The following is a 15,734-nucleotide window of genomic DNA, read 5'->3' on the forward strand; positions in this document are numbered from 1 at the left end:
CGACACGACCATCTTTTACAAATCCGCATCTTTTCACCACACAAACCCAACTTCCTTTTCAAACTTAGATCAAATCGAGCAGCAACAATGGCTACTGCAACTCAACCAGCCATACCGAAAGGCCTTACTATGGATCAATGCCATGCGATAATCGCAAAGAATCCCGTCTTTGCTTTAGAAGAAGTAAGTTTTTGATATCTCGTGGGACCGATCACTCCCATAGGCCGAAACGGCTGTTTCAACAGTATGAGACGGGAATAGAAATCTGATCTGAATGGCGCTGACATGCCGGGTCACTCGTCTCCTTATCTACTTCTCCTGCCGATGTGTTGGTTTCAATCTGATCACATCAGCAGTTCTTCAGTTGTGCACTTACACACATCCTTACTTTCTACTTAGAAAGACATTCGCGGAGTCAAAATAAGAGTATTTAAAAATCCGATCCAGACTCTTCGAGCTGTTTGGCAAGCATCAAGGGTAACTTTCGATCAAGATCAGTTTTTCGACCAACCAACTGCTAAACCACTTCTTCTATAGGCACACGGCGAACACATATCCGTCGTCTACGAGAACGAAAGATATACATTTAATGAACAAAACAAGCGAGTTATCGCCATAGCAAACACTCTCTACAACATAAAGGGAGCTCGTAAAGGAGATCGAGTGGCAATCGCTGCTCGTAATCTTCCCGAGTGGATTGTTTGCTTCTGGGCCGCCGCCTCTATTGGTTGCATCGTTGTTCCCATTAATGCGTGGTTGACGGGAGCGGAACTTGAGTACTGTATTCGGGACTGCGGTGCTAAAGTACTGGTCTGTGACGCAGAACGGCTGGAACGGTTGCAACCGCATTTAGCAGCTCTCAAGGAGTTACGGCATGTGATTGTATGTCGTGTACCTGCTGGTGCTCGTCTGCAGTGTCCTGCTAATCTAATATCGTATGAAGATGCTTTGAGTGCTTCGAACGGAGCTAATGATGTGCCTGATGTCAAGATTGATGCGGAAGATGAGGCTACTATCTTTTACACGTCAGGAACCACAGGTTTTGGGCTGCATTTGTTCTGCGTTGTTAATACGAACTTTTTGTTAACTTGAATTTCATCTTTATTAAATAGGTCGACCAAGTACGCAATCTTCCTTTTCATCTCTCGAAATGTGTGTTTTGAACTCAGCCATTCCCTCACACTGCAGAAGGAGCTCTCGGCACTAATCGGAATTTCACAACTTCCTTATTTGCTGGCGCAGCAGGCCAAGTTCGCTCCTTCTTGAGGCGCGGAGAACTACCACCAGCTCCAAACCCAAGTGCACCGAAAATGGCCACATTGCTCGCCATTCCCTTGTTTCATGCCACAGGATGCATCTCGTCGTTACAATCATCAACCTTCGCAGGCAATAAGATCGTCATGATGTATAAATTCGAGGCCTTAGAAGCTTTGAAATTGATTCAAAAGGAAAAAATCACGGGTGTTGGTGGCGTCCCGTTCATTGCGTGGCAGATTTTAGAGCATCCGCAACGAAAAGACTTTGATTTATCGAGTATTGTCGGATTCGGGGTAAGCACGTGTGAATCTTCGTCGGCTTGACTGAGAAGTTAACATGTCTCTTTCCCAAATCAGTACGGAGGAGCACCAGCTGCTGTGACGCTAGCTCAAAAGATCTCGAAGGACTTCCCTCTTGCCACTGCAGCTAACGGCTATGGATTGACTGAATCGAGTGCTCTTACAATTGGCAATTCTGGTGAAGACTATATCAGAAAGCCATCCTCTATTGGATATCCTACTTTGGTGAATGACGTTCGTATTGTGGGTGAAGATGGAAAAGACTGTCCCGTGAATGAAATTGGAGAGTTGTTTATCAAGGTAGCATGCTGGCCTGCTGTGTCTCTCAATGAAGTTAAAGCAAACGTGAACTAAACCCATACACTAGGGTCCCAATATCGTCAAAGGATACTGGAATATGCCTGAAGCTACAGCCAAAACCTTTGAAAATGGTTGGCTAAAGACTGGGGATTTGGCTACGATAGATGAGGAGGGCTTTGTGTATATCAAGGATCGAGCGAAGGATATGGTGAAGTTCATTGAATAGTGTTATTCATTCCAGAAATGATTACTGACTCTATTTATGGATCAAATTAGTTGATCAGAGGTGGTGAAAACGTGTATTGCGTTGAAGTAGAGAATGCCTTATACACACACGAAGCAATAATGGATGCGGCTTGTGTTGGATTGCCACATGAAGTTCTTGGAGAAGAGGTTGCAGCTTCTGTGCAAAGTGAGTCTAACTTGTTTCTATGACTTGTGTCGTCGTGTGGTTCATGATAATTCACCGTGCCCATTTAGTAAAACCTCAATATTGGGGTAAAGTGACAGAGGCAGATATTCAAGCACACATGAAGACCAAGGTAGCGGGATTCAAGGTTCCCGTATTCATTGATTTGCGTCAGGAAAGCATCATTCGTAATGCTAATGGCAAGATTGACAAGAAGCTGTTGAGACCGGAAGTCATTGCCGCAGCTGCCAAGGGCCGTAAGGTGTTTGTGAAGCTTTAGATTATGAGCTTTCACTTTTATAGTAATAGAAGTCCATTCAGGCGAATTCGACGCGATTGATGAAAAACGGTGTTATGCTACTGTGGCACTCCTTCCTATTGCACCAATTTTTAGAACAAGAGTGCCGCAGTTCCAGATTTTTGTTGTATAGAGGAGGGAACTGTTGCCAAAACAATCCAATATCTTGATTTTGCTCAAATGGGAAGCATTTGAATCCTGCAGGAGTTTTTGGCAGTAACCATTGTTGACTTGCTTTCATTTCCACTCTTTCGAACTTTCTTCAAAATCGCATCACAACTCAGCAAACATGACCAAGAAGCAATACTGCTACGCTACCCTATTGACCACAGATTCCTACGCTGTAGGAGTTAATGTCTTGGCCAAATGCCTATACAACCATGGCTCCAGATACAATCTAGTTGTAATGTGTACCAACAACCTTTCCGACAAGGCCACTCAGTCGCTTGAACAGTTACCGAATGTGATCATAAAAAGGATCCAAAAGATGCTACCATCGGAAAATGCAGCCACCAACTTTGTATATGAACGTTTCTCTGATGTTTTCACGAAATTTGAAGTGTGGAAGTTGATTGAGTACCAGAAGGTATGTTGCTACTGCAGATGGAAACGGAGATTCGAACTTTAATATGTTTGTTTCGAAGCAACTCGGTTATGTATTCTCTCGCCGTCTGGGAAGTTTTGGACACAGGACCTCCACTCACCTGCTTTACACATTCTTCTCACTCCAGGTATGCCAACTAGACGCAGATATGCTTATAATCAAAAACATGGACGAGGTGTTTGATCTGCTGCCTGAGGGTCGTAAGCTAGCATCTACATCTGCTTGCATATGCAACGTGTAAGTTGTGAAGGACCTTTTGGTGACCGACAACGGGGGCTAACAACAATACCTAAAAACTCTCGAAAAGAATGAAGAACCCACGATATCCATCATTCTGGACTCCTGCAAACTGTGCCCATACCTGGAAAGGTCGTAATCAACCAGTCCCGGCCAGCTCGCCAAGATCACTGAATGCAGGAATCCTACTTCTTCGACCCTCTATGGAAACATTCAAAGTCATGAGCGAGTTTTTATCCACAGCAACCGACTTAACGAAATATCAGTTTGGTGACCAGGACTGGTTGAACGAGTACTTTCCAGATTGGGTCGAAATGCCTTACATATATAATGCGCTCAAGACCATGAGTGTGTTTCACTCCAATGTATGGGATATGGATGAGGTGAAGAACATACATTATATACTGGAGAAGCCTTGGGATTACAGTCCTGACGATCCAGAGTTTGGGACGAGTCCGTATGTGGAGTATAAGGAGTTGAACCAAATGTGGTGGGATGTTAATCAAGGTCCGCTTCAACGTAAACAATAGTCTTTTGGGTTGTAAAAAGTGTAAGATCTGATGGATGATGTAGTACAGTGGGGGAGACTTCGTCGCAAGACAGTAGTTGTTGTTATCTCGATGCCTTCCTATAAACGGAATAGTTTATAAGCATATGTATAGTACATAGTCAAACACCGAGCTATTTTGCCTGCAGACTATGTCGCTTTTAGGTATGTAGCATTGCAGCAGTCACAAAGTTCCAGTTCGAGCAATACACCGCGACTTTCAAAAGAATCCGAAAGGAGAAAGCACAACTTGTATCATTTCACGCACTCCATCACACTATCCTTTGAAGGCTGCTCAAACCTCAATTGCCGCAGTTGGTGTTCTTCGTCACAAGAGCAAGGAAGCGATTCACGAAAGAATCAGGATTGTTGATTTTTTAAATAGCACGACATCATCGTCCAATTGGAAATTTCAGGCAAAGTGATCCAGTTTCATGATTACTCTACCTCAGTTTTGCAAATACACATCAGAGAAGGCCTAGCAACGCAATGAAACCCAACTGTTACGCTACACTGCTGACAACCGAGTCCTATGCAGTGGGGGTAGAAGTACTCGCCAAGTGCCTATATAGTCATGGCAGCCGATATCCGCTAATCGTTTTATGCACTGACGAGGTGTCTGACAAGTCGATTGCATCGATTGAACAACTACCGAATGTGTCTGTAAAGAAGATCCATAAGCTGCTTCCATCTGCCAAGGCCGTTACCAACTTTGTCTTTGAGCGGTTTGCTGACGTCTTTACGAAATTTGAAGTGTGGAAGTTGATTGAGTACGAGAAGGTAATGTGCTGCAAAGGATGGATCGAGCTGGATGGATTTGATGTAACCGTATTCCAGATGTTGATTCTGGTTGTTATTCCTTCCAACGTTGGGAAGAAGGCTTGCAAGACACATACTCCGCAAGTATGGTTTGACATGTTGTTGACACTCCACTTTTGGTAGGTATGCTTGCTAGATGCAGATATGCTAGTAATCAAAAATATGGACGAGGTCTTTGATCTATTAACCGAAGGTCGGGAGCTGGCTTCTACCTCAGCTTGTATATGTAACGTGTAAGTGGTCTACTATCGTCAAAGTCTCAACCTTCCTAACCAATCGGCGCTAGAATGAGCAACCCGAGATACCCTGCTCATTGGATTAAAGAAAACTGTGCCCACACATGGAAGGGTCGTAGTCAGCCATTACCGTCCTCTGCGCCTCGCGCACTTAACGCTGGAATCTTGCTCCTTCGGCCTTCCATGGAAACATTCAGAGTCATGAACGACTTCTTATCAACCACGACCGATTTAACGAAATATCAGTTCCCTGAACAGGACTGGCTTAACGAGTATTTTCCGGACTGGGTTGAACTCCCCTATATCTATAATGCACTCAAGACGATGAGTATCTTCCATGCTAACGTGTGGAATATGGATGACGTGAAGAATATACATTATATAATGGAGAAGCCGTGGGATTTTACTCCGGAGGAGCCTGAGTTTGGGAAGAGTCCATATGTGGAGTATAAGGAGTTGAACCAAATGTGGTGGAATGTGAATCGAAGCCCTCTTCATCGTGAAGAGTAGTTGGAGCAGTTAATGTTAGTAGTGATTAGAGAGTTGATGGAGCTCTGGGGGTGTCTATTAGGCGGTAAAGACGTTTTAAACAGACAGTTATATGTGGGGAGAGTTTTGGTCACAAACGATTTTGGCAATTTTTGCTTCCAAGGCCATGCATGTTTATTTCATAAACAGTCTATGTATAGTGTATACAAATTGAAGTAAGACGAATATGGGGCTTGTCTTGACTGTTCAATCTCTTGTTAGACGGAACATTGATTGCCTCAGCCGCTGTCTTCCGTAATGGGTATTCATTCGACTAGTTTCTTCTCATGAGAATTGTCAAGTGATCTCAGTCGACAATTATTACTCAAGACAGAATGAACATTTTGACACCATGTCGATAGCCCTTTCTAGTTCTGAGAGATCGCCTCTCTGGATTGCAGCCAGACATTCAATGTCTCCGAAAATACTCCATATATGCCCTAAAACACTCCCTATATGGTGTACATAAACAAGCTTGTTGTAGTTTCTCAAATGCATCTATGGTTCGTCTTGGTCAAGTCACTCAGAAGGTCACCCTTCAGGCTGCGTGAATTCTTTGTGAGCCCTTCGCACAACTACAAGATTTCGTTTTTCGTTTCGTTGCTTGTCTAGACGAAATCTGGACTAAACGCTCCAAAGTATCCAGTGCTTCCTTTTGAAATTCCTGGAAACTGACGCAGCATTCGATTGTGCTGTATCGAGATTGATGAGACTAGACTAAATTACGCCGCCGAATTCAAATACTGCACACCTTGCTGTGCGCACTTGACATGAAGGTGTGTGTACAACTCTCAGCACAACCTGAACTACTTTTTCGTACATCACAAATACCAAAAAAATAGGTTAGTCCGTCCTTTAATCTATTCACTTTTCTCCCCAAGAACTGTAGCCTCTGCCTCTCAAACAAAACGACAATGGCTTCAACGAATACCAAATGGGTTTGGACTCTTTGTGTTTTGGTCACATTGTCAAATGTGGCTTCTGGCTGCAATGATTGCCCTTTCGTGCCGATACCCCATTGTGTAAGTGGCTTAGATTGCGTTTTGATGACTCTCTTACTCGTACTATGAAGAAATGATATATGCACACCTTTCTGTTGTGCTGTACACACACCATTTGCGCGACCGATCTCTAACATTCAGCTATTTCCTTGGTACTTTTAGAGTCAGAACTATACCGTGCAGGCTGGAGATACGCTGACGAGTATCGCTCAGAACTACCATCTCCAAAACGCCGCTGATTTGGGTAAGATTTGCATTTATTTACACGCCACGACAGAACCAGTATTGATTTGCTCTTCTCGTTAGTTCCTCTCAATACTGGTCTGCATATTGACGAAGCCATCTTTGCAAACAACACGCTCTGTGTTTGTGGAGCAAACGGTTGCCCAAACCCGTTAGCCAACTGCAGTAACATTTACACGGTAAGCTCAATTAAATCTATAGAACTTGCTTTGCAAACGCATCAAAGCTGCTTCAACGCGATAGTATACCATTGTGCTTAGAAATTCTCTCGTTCTAGGTCAAAGCAAACGATACTTGCGATAGTATTGCTATAGCACATGATGAACAAGGTGTAAACCCCGGCGACAAGCTAGTTTCGTTAAATCAGCAGTTATTCCAGGTCGCGCTGGACTGTGCCAATCTCAAAGCAGGCACCCAACTTTGTGTAGATTGCTACCTAACGGGAACAACAACAACCTTACCGTCACCATCTAATTCACCAGCCGCATCAGCTTCCCCAGTACCACCAATATTATATTCCCCAACAGTACCAAGCCCGACTCCATCACCTGTGGTATCTGCAGATCCATTACCTGCGCCATCACCTGTAGCATCTGCAGATCCGTCACCAGTAGCTGCATCAAACCCTCAAACTGCTATATTAAGTGCTACTGGAGCTCCAGCACCACGCTGTTGTGAAAAGAGAAAAAGAAGGAATAGGAGGGTCTGAAATGCAAGCATACGAGTGGTGAAATTAAGATTATAGACGATCTTCTCATACTAATATCTATAGCTCTATTATCGTAATTTTAAACTTTGACATTTCTAGACTTGAACAATAGACATCTAATCGATAATCGTACGACCTCGAGGAGATTCTGTTGCGCAGAGAAAACGTCAAAGTCGCGTAGATCTCACGGTTCATCCATGAGCTTGACATGACTTCGGACTTCGTTAGAGTATCAGTGTCCAATTGGAAGTGTCTAATCGTCCAACCCAAATTTCAACCAACTTTCCGAGCAAGGCAGAAAAAGGAGTCCTTCGACGATGACAGCAAAGGTATTTATTTTGAAATACTGCTGTGTTTGTTTAACCAATAAGTTGTGGTTTGGATTTCAAGGGCGAAAACGACGCATACCGAATTTACACTCAACAGAGATTTCCACCAGAAGCGAAAAATCGACTTTAATCTTATGTTAATCTTATTAGACATCGCAAAGCTTCACGCTTATGATTTGGTCCCTCTTTCTTGTCGGCATTGTATTGGAACTTTTTTGACGGCAGATGGTAGTTATTGCAAAGGAATATACGTCCTCAAGCCAAATGATAACTGCTTTGATATTGCTGTATGTGTAAAGTATCGAATGACTCATCAATCCTGGAAATCTCACCTTGCATCTGCTCCATAGATGAAAGCAAACTTTCAAGGATTGGATCCAGTCAAGAATCTCCTACTTTTGCATCGCAATTTCTTGGACAAGGACTTGGATTGCAAGAATTTGCAGGTTGGAGATTCCACATGGAAGTCTATTCTGCTCTATCGAATGTACTTTTGCATCAATTTCTTTGACGTAGTCAACTTGGTATGTATTGATTGTAATGGAGATAAATATCATCCATACTGCGAGTTCAAATGGATTCTAAAGTTTATTTCAGACTAGAGACTTTCAATATAGGCCCATATCGATACGTCTATGACTGTTTGACCGTTCATGAAACACTATCACCTCTATCAGTAAACTTTCAAGCAAGGATGAACGTGGTATATTTCACGTTTGAAGCCACACATCTTTCTTCAAATGGCTGACATTTCCGGCTCTTCAAATCTAGCAAAACTCAACATTGGATTCGACGTCAACCAAATCATTACCCCAGACAAAAGATCTGTGTTGACAGCAATGTTCGATATGGGAAGTTTGGAGAACGTGAAGAGCCCTACAACCAGCGTCAAATTGCAGATTACAAGGAAGGACGTCAACCAAAGGTATTCTTGACACACTCGTTTGCTTTCACGTCATGTTATTTCGAGTGCAGCGTTAATGGTTTTAACAGTATGAACAAGCCGAACAATATTCTTCTCGTGGCTACCGTGCTCTTTCATATCCACCCTATGAACCTCAAGTAAACTGCTTTTGATGTCAATTCAAATCAAAAGCTTATTTTCTTTTATCAGTACGAACAGGTAGAAAAATCTACCTCTCGCGGCTACCGTGCTCCATCAAATGATACTAAAGTAAAATCCATTGACACTTGCTTCATCATGTCATGTCAATTCCAACTAAGTCCAATTGTTTACTAGTATAAACAGGTAGAGCAACCATATTCTCGTGGTGGATACCCTACTCCTTTATATGAAAGCTGTGGTAAGCTTGTTTTTGATGTCATGTCAATTCGAATCTCGACTTAATTTTGTCATCAGTACGAACCTCTACAGAAAACTCCATATCATGGCTACGGCGCACGTTTTGCAGGATTCTGTGTGCCTCCCTCCTTTGCAACGTCTGGATCTTTAGTCACTTGTCTTGCATATTCGAATACATTTACACAAGAATATCAGGGGTTTGCGGCAGTTCGGATCTGATTGTATCGCAGGCCCAAGAAGGTTACAACATAGAGGAGACGAACAGAATATAACTTGATCGATTGAGTGATTGGTTTTTATGGTGAGCGTATTGTTTATAGATTATTTTTACTGCTGACGTCTGAGACTACATTGCAAACTATGATTATCGTATAGTGATTTACCACAAAGTCCAAGTTCTTTAATATCAGTCCAAGATCAAGAGAATTGAGTCCATCTTAAGCTTCCAAACTTAAGCGCAAGATCCACGCAGACACATTGTTCCAACGAGCCAGTAACGATACGGCTGCAAGTCTAGCATCTCAACCAAAAATTCATGGAAAGCAGCAGAGTACGATCATGTTTTTACTGAGCTATTAAAATCTTTCGACTGAACATTTTCACTGTACATATCAAATGGAAGTCTTGTGATACATTCGTGCTGCGTTTAAGTTCGTGGCGATAAGACGGACCTCGAGCTACTGATTCTTGTATCTTGACCTTCTAAACCGCTTCATTTTCTACATTATTCTAATTTGAGCCCAGCATTGATGACCGACCGGTACGATTTTCGACCTCAAAAGCTTGTTTGAAACGACAGCGCATAAAATTTTCAAAACGTGATTTCACGTGGACAAGGCAGACTATTGTCATAGAATCATTGTAAATTTCTGTATTTTCCACTTCTTTCTATATTGGAGTCTGAACTGCTGACCGTTGAAAAGAGAGATCACACAATGTCTCCACCACCATCTCAAAAAACCAAAATTTAATTGCTCGAGTGAAGCATACGGAAACAAACCAAAGTATGCACAGCACGGAGAGTTGAATTGTACCTTTATTGCAATGTCCGCTTTCCACTTGTTGCTGAAACGGTTGTGCTATGCCTGCCATGCCTGTCTTGACCCCAGGCTCGAGGCTTGAGCTTCAATCGAGTTCCCCGTCCCCCAGCATCTGAGGTCTGATGCCGAACTATTGCTAACTACTCCATTCTCTATAGCATTGTAAGGCCATGAATCTGGCCACTCTCCTACTCTCTTTTGTCTCATTCTCAATAACATCAAACGCGCTGGCAGTGGTAGACAATACTGTTCAACTTTCTTCTTATCCGCAATACAAGGACTGTAAAGCTGTATACATTGTGCAAGCAAATGAAGCTTGCTTTGATGTAGCTGTGAAATTCAACCATCAAGGCCCTGGTAGGGACAAGCAACGTTGGAGTCATCTGGAATGTTTGTAGCTGACTCTTTCTTGCCACAGATCCAGCCGCAAATCTCATGCAACTAAACTCTGAACTATTTGGAACATCGCTCGATTGCAATAACTTGAATGTCGGAATCGTAGTCTGTGTGGACTGTGAAGGGAAACCATACTGCCCTTACCATGTTGCAAATGATTGCACCAAAGTCCATAAATGTGAGAAGGGCGATACTCTCAATACACTGGCCTCAATCTATGGAGTTTCAAACAAGTCTGATTTCGGTAATGTATACTTTTGGATAAGTTTTCAAAAGAACAAGAAACTGATTTTCAACTGGGATTACTCTCATAGCACAATTCAATCTCGGACTCCAAGTCGAGATAAATGTATATCCCGAGCATCAAGTCTGTGTCATTCCACCAACCAAACCGCCACCATATACACCCCAATATGGCAAAGTTCCTGATGGAGCTTGTGCACGAACACATGTGTTGCAGAATGGGGATAACTGCTATGATTTAGCTGTGAATAACAATATGCAAGGGCCGGATCCCGCTGCAAGGCTAATCAGCATAAATCAGCGTATTTTGGGAATGAATTTCAATTGTGCTGCGTTACCTGTTGGAGCTACTGTCTGTGTTGGTACGTATCATGTTTCAGTAAGAGTAATATTCAAGACGCTTATCAAAACAATCTTGTTTAGACTGTATGAGAATCGGCGTTGCTGCTAGTGATTGTCCATATCATCTCTCTCAAACCTGCTCCAAGATTCACACTGTCGCAGAAGGTGAAACTCTGACTACCATTGCACAGGCTAATGGTATGGCTGATGCTAAAGGGCTCCTTCCTTTGAATCCTGGTCTTGATCTAGACGCATTCATATATGCTGCCAACACTGTGTGTACTCAAGGCACTCCCAATATGAATCCACCAAACCAAAATCCACCACCATCACCAAATAATAATCCTACACCACAAACTCCTAATACAAGACCAAGCCCTGTTGTAAACGCACCAAACCCAAATTATGTGCCTGGACCGCAACCTACCGGTCCACCTCTAGGAGCTTGTCCGCATACATATGTGGTAAAGCAGGGAGGTGAAAAGTGTTTTGATATTGGAGTTAATTTCAATCAGCAAGGGGTATGCAAAATACGAGTACCATCGCAATTATGTGTGGACGGACAATGATACTGATACCATTTATCCTTGCTAGCCGGACCCTGCTCAAAAGCTCGTCAGCATGAACCAGAGACTGCTTGGCGTCACATTGAATTGTCAAAATCAAAATGTTTTACAAGCGGGCGTGACTATTTGTGTGGACTGTACGAATACTGGTGGTGCTACAGACTGTCCGTATCACTTATCTCAAGGCTGCACCAAAGTGTATACTATTGTGGCAGGCGATGAGTTGAATAAGATTGCGAGTGAGTTTGCTTGTTGGAAGGTCTCGAGACAAGCTGCTTTTTTTCTCCATTTATTCAACTCTTTGTTATCGCGTTCTCACCTGTCTTATTTTTAATAGTGATGAATGGCCTTCGCAACGGATCTGATTTACGTGAGTCCAACCCTTCCTCTGTTCCTCCTTATCAGTGCTAGTTTATCCACCATCTTCTCTAGTACCTCTGAATCCCGGATTAAATCTTGACCTCGTGATATTCCCTGGAAATCACGTTTGCGTCGTAAACCCAGCTTTTGCTATGGGACCGGCAGCAAATAACAACCAACCTAAACCTGTTTCCTCTGGTATTCCCGTCGGTGCTGTTGGTGTTCCTGCAGCCCCAGCACGAGGCGATTGCCCAAAGACGTATGTTGTAAACCAAGGTGATACTTGCGTTTCTTTGGGAGCGAGATTTAATGAGCAAGGGGTATGATAAAATTCACTTCCGTTCGTCGCTTTTGTTGCTTGTCGTTGTTATTGATCGTGCTTTGTTTTTGAGGCACTGACATGATTCATATTCACCTATAGCCGGGTCAGTTCTTTGCACTTATCGTTTTGTTTTGTCTTGTCGGATTAGAGGTGGACATTGACTGACTGAAATTATCTTGTAGACCCAGCAGCCAAAATCCTCTCGCTCAATCAACGCTTATTGAACGTATCTCTGAATTGTGGTGCTCCATTGCAGGCAGGAACTACGGTGTGTGTCGGCTGCCTCAACAATGTCGGAACTACTGATTGGTATGTTACAGAATGTTCGAGAAGAGAATTATTCCATTTTATGTTTAGCTTGTACCTACCTACCCTGTTCTTTTTTTGCATCAGCCCGTTTATGATGTCGGCAACCTGTACTTCAGTTCACATGGTCGCTACTGGTGAAACGTTTAACTCTATAGCGTAAGAATCTCGTGGTTTGAATATGGAGTGCATATGATAACATCTACTTCTTCAATAGAATGGCTAACGGATTTACAAATGGAGCAAGTCTTGGTGAGTGGACGGCGTTGGTTTGTTGTAGTCCATAGTCCTAACTTCTTCAATCTCAACCTTCAGTTGCTCTAAATCCCGGAATCGACATAAATTCACCTCTGGTTGCTGGCAACAAGGTCTGTGTGAAAGCATCTGGCGCTCCTGGCAATGGTGTCGGACTTGGTGGCGGTACCATGTAAGTCTCTCAAACTTTTTGAGCAAGCACCTGACTCACATATTCACTTTCTCATCATATTAGGCCATATCCGAATCTTCCACCAATATGATGCGAGAATGCTGGTCATTTCATCTTTGTGGTTTCTCGTTCTCGGAAATTGCTGTTAATTTTACTTTGTGAATATGGTTGGCCATTACGGAATATAGTTTAAATTGGGACAAGTGTCCTACAAGCCTTTGTTGTTTCGCGAACAAATCTTTCAAAACGCAGCACACAAGCTCATACAAGGAAAGAATCAGGTACATATTTTCAATATGGTATCACGCAAGCTTTGTACAAACACTTCCCCAAACTCACAACCCCCTCGAATAATTATCTAGTTTTTTCGAAATCACCACACCACCATCAAATCCCTCATTCATATGTTTTAACCTAGCTTGTCACAGAACTGTTTATGTGATTTTTCTGTTAAATGTGTGTGTGTGTATCGCAACAAAATGTAGACCAGGAGAGAAGTATCAGTAAGTGCTGTAAGAGGATCCACGTTGTTGGTAGCCTATTTGACGAAAGAACAGAGTTAAGGAAGACTCAAGACTTCGAGTGTACCCCGCGATGGTAAAAGTGCGAAGACGCACCTCCTCCACCACCACTGTAGCCTCCGCCACCACCACTGCTGTATCCTCCACCACCACCGTATCCTGCACAAGAGAAGAGAATGGTTGAAAATGTCAAATCAACATTGGACGCATCACGTCCACCAGGTTGTAGAGAGACGTTACCTCCACCACCACCATAGCCTCCACTACTTCCGCCACCTCCGCGAGGAGCTAAGTAAGAGGAACGATGCCGGTTAGAAGCTTTGTGTCATTTGGTAGAGCCGTTTTTGATGGTGGTTGACGCATAACGCACCAGATTCAGCGAGGTTGAACCGAATGTTTCTATAGTGAAAATTTGAGTGAGATGAGGTATACGACCAGGCTCGTAGTGAACGATAGGAAAAGATGGGTCTTTGAGATGGACACAAACAGGTGCAAAAAGGACACGCCAAATACTTCACATACCGTCCATCGAGATCAGTTTCATTCAATGCGCTAAAAGAACATTCATTCTCATCCAAACTTTTCTTGAAAACAACTGTAACAAATACTAGCTACCTGATTGCAGCGTTTGCTTCTTCAGGAGTCGACATGGTCACAAAGCCAAATCCACGACTGCGACCAGATTCACGATCCTTGAGCACAAAGCTGTCTGTGACGTTTCCATAAGGTTCAAATGCAGAGCGGAGATGGTCAGCTAAAGAAAAAAAAGCGGTCAAAGATGATTTTTGGTTGAATGTCAAACGTTGATGCAGGTAGTAGTATCATGAGAGTTTTGTACATTCAGTGCTCCATGATAGGTTTCCAACGAAACTTGATGAATAAGAAGTAAATAGAGGGCTGTTTGTTAGAATTGTCTCACTTTTGATGTCCAAGATGTCAAAACAGAGAAACATGCAGTTGAATAACAAAAGAGGCTTGAAATCAATTTCATTCCATGGATGGATGCCTGCCTCATAGCTTTGAATTGACACAACGTAGGACCGTACGGTGTCCATGCACCAACTTCAAACAATGTACATGAGCTTCAAGCTTAATGGATACCATTTTGTTCCAGGAGCTGCTTCTTGACGGCTCATGATTCTCCAAATCAAATAGCAAAGTTCCTGATAGAAATCCCCAAAGAGTCCTTTTGTTGTGGGTTTGTTTTGAAGGATTTTGTGAAAAGGGTTCACGTGGGAAAGACAATCCGAGAAAAGCAGCCAAAAAGGAGCTAGCGCTGATCGTCATTACTCATAACGTGTCATTTTCATGAGAAACACGCGCCAAGAAACTATGGGACGTGATTTGATTGGGATGGAACAATATGTTTTACTCAGACAAGTATAATCTACACTATAAATACGTGAAATCAAAGTTTAGTATGCTCCGTCGTCACCAGCAACATTTGCGAATGGCACCACGTTTGGAAGTCCAGTGGCACTAGATTATCAAACAGATGTGACTTGGCACTCAATATCGTTCATAATCACAGCAACACTTCATATCTTACATGGCATTGATACGAGAACGAATCGGCACAGCACCATTCGTTGCTGGAGGTGCACCGCCAGCACCAACAGGCGGTGAAGGAACCGAACTTGGAGTCACCTCATAGCCTGGTGGGGAAGGAGCATATACTGGACCCCCAATTGCGATTGGTGTCGGAGTCTGGTAGGGACTCTTTTTAGGACTATTCGAAGGTTTCTTCTGGTGTTTGTCCTTGGCAAAGTCGTCGGTGTTTACAATGTTTTGCTGTGGTACTAGTGTCGTTTCTTGAGGAGAATCATATTGGGCTGCTACGAGTGACCAGTAGAGCACGATCATTATCAGTATGGATATCAGGTTTATGGATTTCATATTTTCCGAGTTTACAAGTTGTAGCTTTGCGGATACAGCTTGTCGACAATCTTAAGGGGGCGAAGAGACGAGCTTTTCGAAAGGTCCTGCTTGATCGAGTATTGGTTCCAGTATATTGAAATCACACAGAGTAGCGTTTGTTATAAGGAAGGTAGAATCAGCAACTGGAGTTGTGGTTGTTGCACAACTTTCTTCC

General features: G+C 43.0%; 6 protein-coding genes across 6 annotated transcripts; 5 read left to right on the forward strand and 1 right to left on the reverse strand.

Moving 5' to 3' along the window:
- Positions 1–68: 68 nt before the first annotated feature.
- SmJEL517_g04494 (uncharacterized protein) lies at positions 69–2,545 on the forward strand (the record flags this gene model as incomplete). Its single annotated transcript, XM_031170422.1, has 9 exons — positions 69–183; positions 400–477; positions 538–1,039; positions 1,113–1,121; positions 1,189–1,550; positions 1,614–1,856; positions 1,924–2,064; positions 2,133–2,268; positions 2,337–2,545. The coding sequence occupies exons 1-9, from the start codon at positions 88–90 to the stop codon at positions 2,543–2,545; spliced, it is 1,776 nt and encodes a 591-aa protein (XP_031023572.1). The 5' UTR covers positions 69–87.
- Positions 2,546–2,852: 307 nt separating this feature from the next.
- SmJEL517_g04495 (uncharacterized protein) lies at positions 2,853–3,934 on the forward strand (the record flags this gene model as incomplete). Its single annotated transcript, XM_031170423.1, has 3 exons — positions 2,853–3,149; positions 3,295–3,404; positions 3,475–3,934. The coding sequence occupies 3 exons, from the start codon at positions 2,853–2,855 to the stop codon at positions 3,932–3,934; spliced, it is 867 nt and encodes a 288-aa protein (XP_031023573.1).
- A 506-nt stretch (positions 3,935–4,440) lies between these two features.
- SmJEL517_g04496 (uncharacterized protein) lies at positions 4,441–5,516 on the forward strand (the record flags this gene model as incomplete). The annotated part of the gene is made up of 4 exons (XM_031170424.1): positions 4,441–4,731; positions 4,789–4,854; positions 4,894–5,003; positions 5,057–5,516. The coding sequence occupies 4 exons, from the start codon at positions 4,441–4,443 to the stop codon at positions 5,514–5,516; spliced, it is 927 nt and encodes a 308-aa protein (XP_031023574.1).
- Positions 5,517–6,448: 932 nt separating this feature from the next.
- SmJEL517_g04497 (uncharacterized protein) lies at positions 6,449–7,487 on the forward strand (the record flags this gene model as incomplete). The annotated part of the gene is made up of 4 exons (XM_031170425.1): positions 6,449–6,556; positions 6,698–6,779; positions 6,842–6,957; positions 7,056–7,487. 4 exons carry the CDS (start codon positions 6,449–6,451, stop codon positions 7,485–7,487), a joined length of 738 nt encoding a protein of 245 aa, XP_031023575.1.
- A 2,842-nt stretch (positions 7,488–10,329) lies between these two features.
- On the forward strand, positions 10,330–13,212 carry SmJEL517_g04498 (uncharacterized protein; the record flags this gene model as incomplete). Its single annotated transcript, XM_031170426.1, has 12 exons — positions 10,330–10,516; positions 10,578–10,799; positions 10,870–11,160; positions 11,222–11,661; positions 11,735–11,945; positions 12,044–12,076; positions 12,139–12,342; positions 12,571–12,697; positions 12,782–12,853; positions 12,912–12,946; positions 13,010–13,121; positions 13,185–13,212. 12 exons carry the CDS (start codon positions 10,330–10,332, stop codon positions 13,210–13,212), a joined length of 1,962 nt encoding a protein of 653 aa, XP_031023570.1.
- Positions 13,213–13,621: 409 nt separating this feature from the next.
- Positions 13,622–15,538, reverse strand: SmJEL517_g04499 (uncharacterized protein; the record flags this gene model as incomplete). The annotated part of the gene is made up of 7 exons (XM_031170427.1): positions 13,622–13,659; positions 13,739–13,930; positions 14,013–14,041; positions 14,165–14,194; positions 14,258–14,396; positions 15,078–15,121; positions 15,192–15,538. The coding sequence occupies 7 exons, from the start codon at positions 15,536–15,538 to the stop codon at positions 13,622–13,624; spliced, it is 819 nt and encodes a 272-aa protein (XP_031023571.1).
- Between the last annotated feature and the right edge of the window lie 196 nt (positions 15,539–15,734).

This window comes from Synchytrium microbalum, assembly GCF_006535985.1.
Source record: "Synchytrium microbalum strain JEL517 chromosome Unknown SmJEL517_scf0031, whole genome shotgun sequence".
Classification (NCBI taxonomy): domain Eukaryota; kingdom Fungi; phylum Chytridiomycota; class Chytridiomycetes; order Synchytriales; family Synchytriaceae; genus Synchytrium; species Synchytrium microbalum.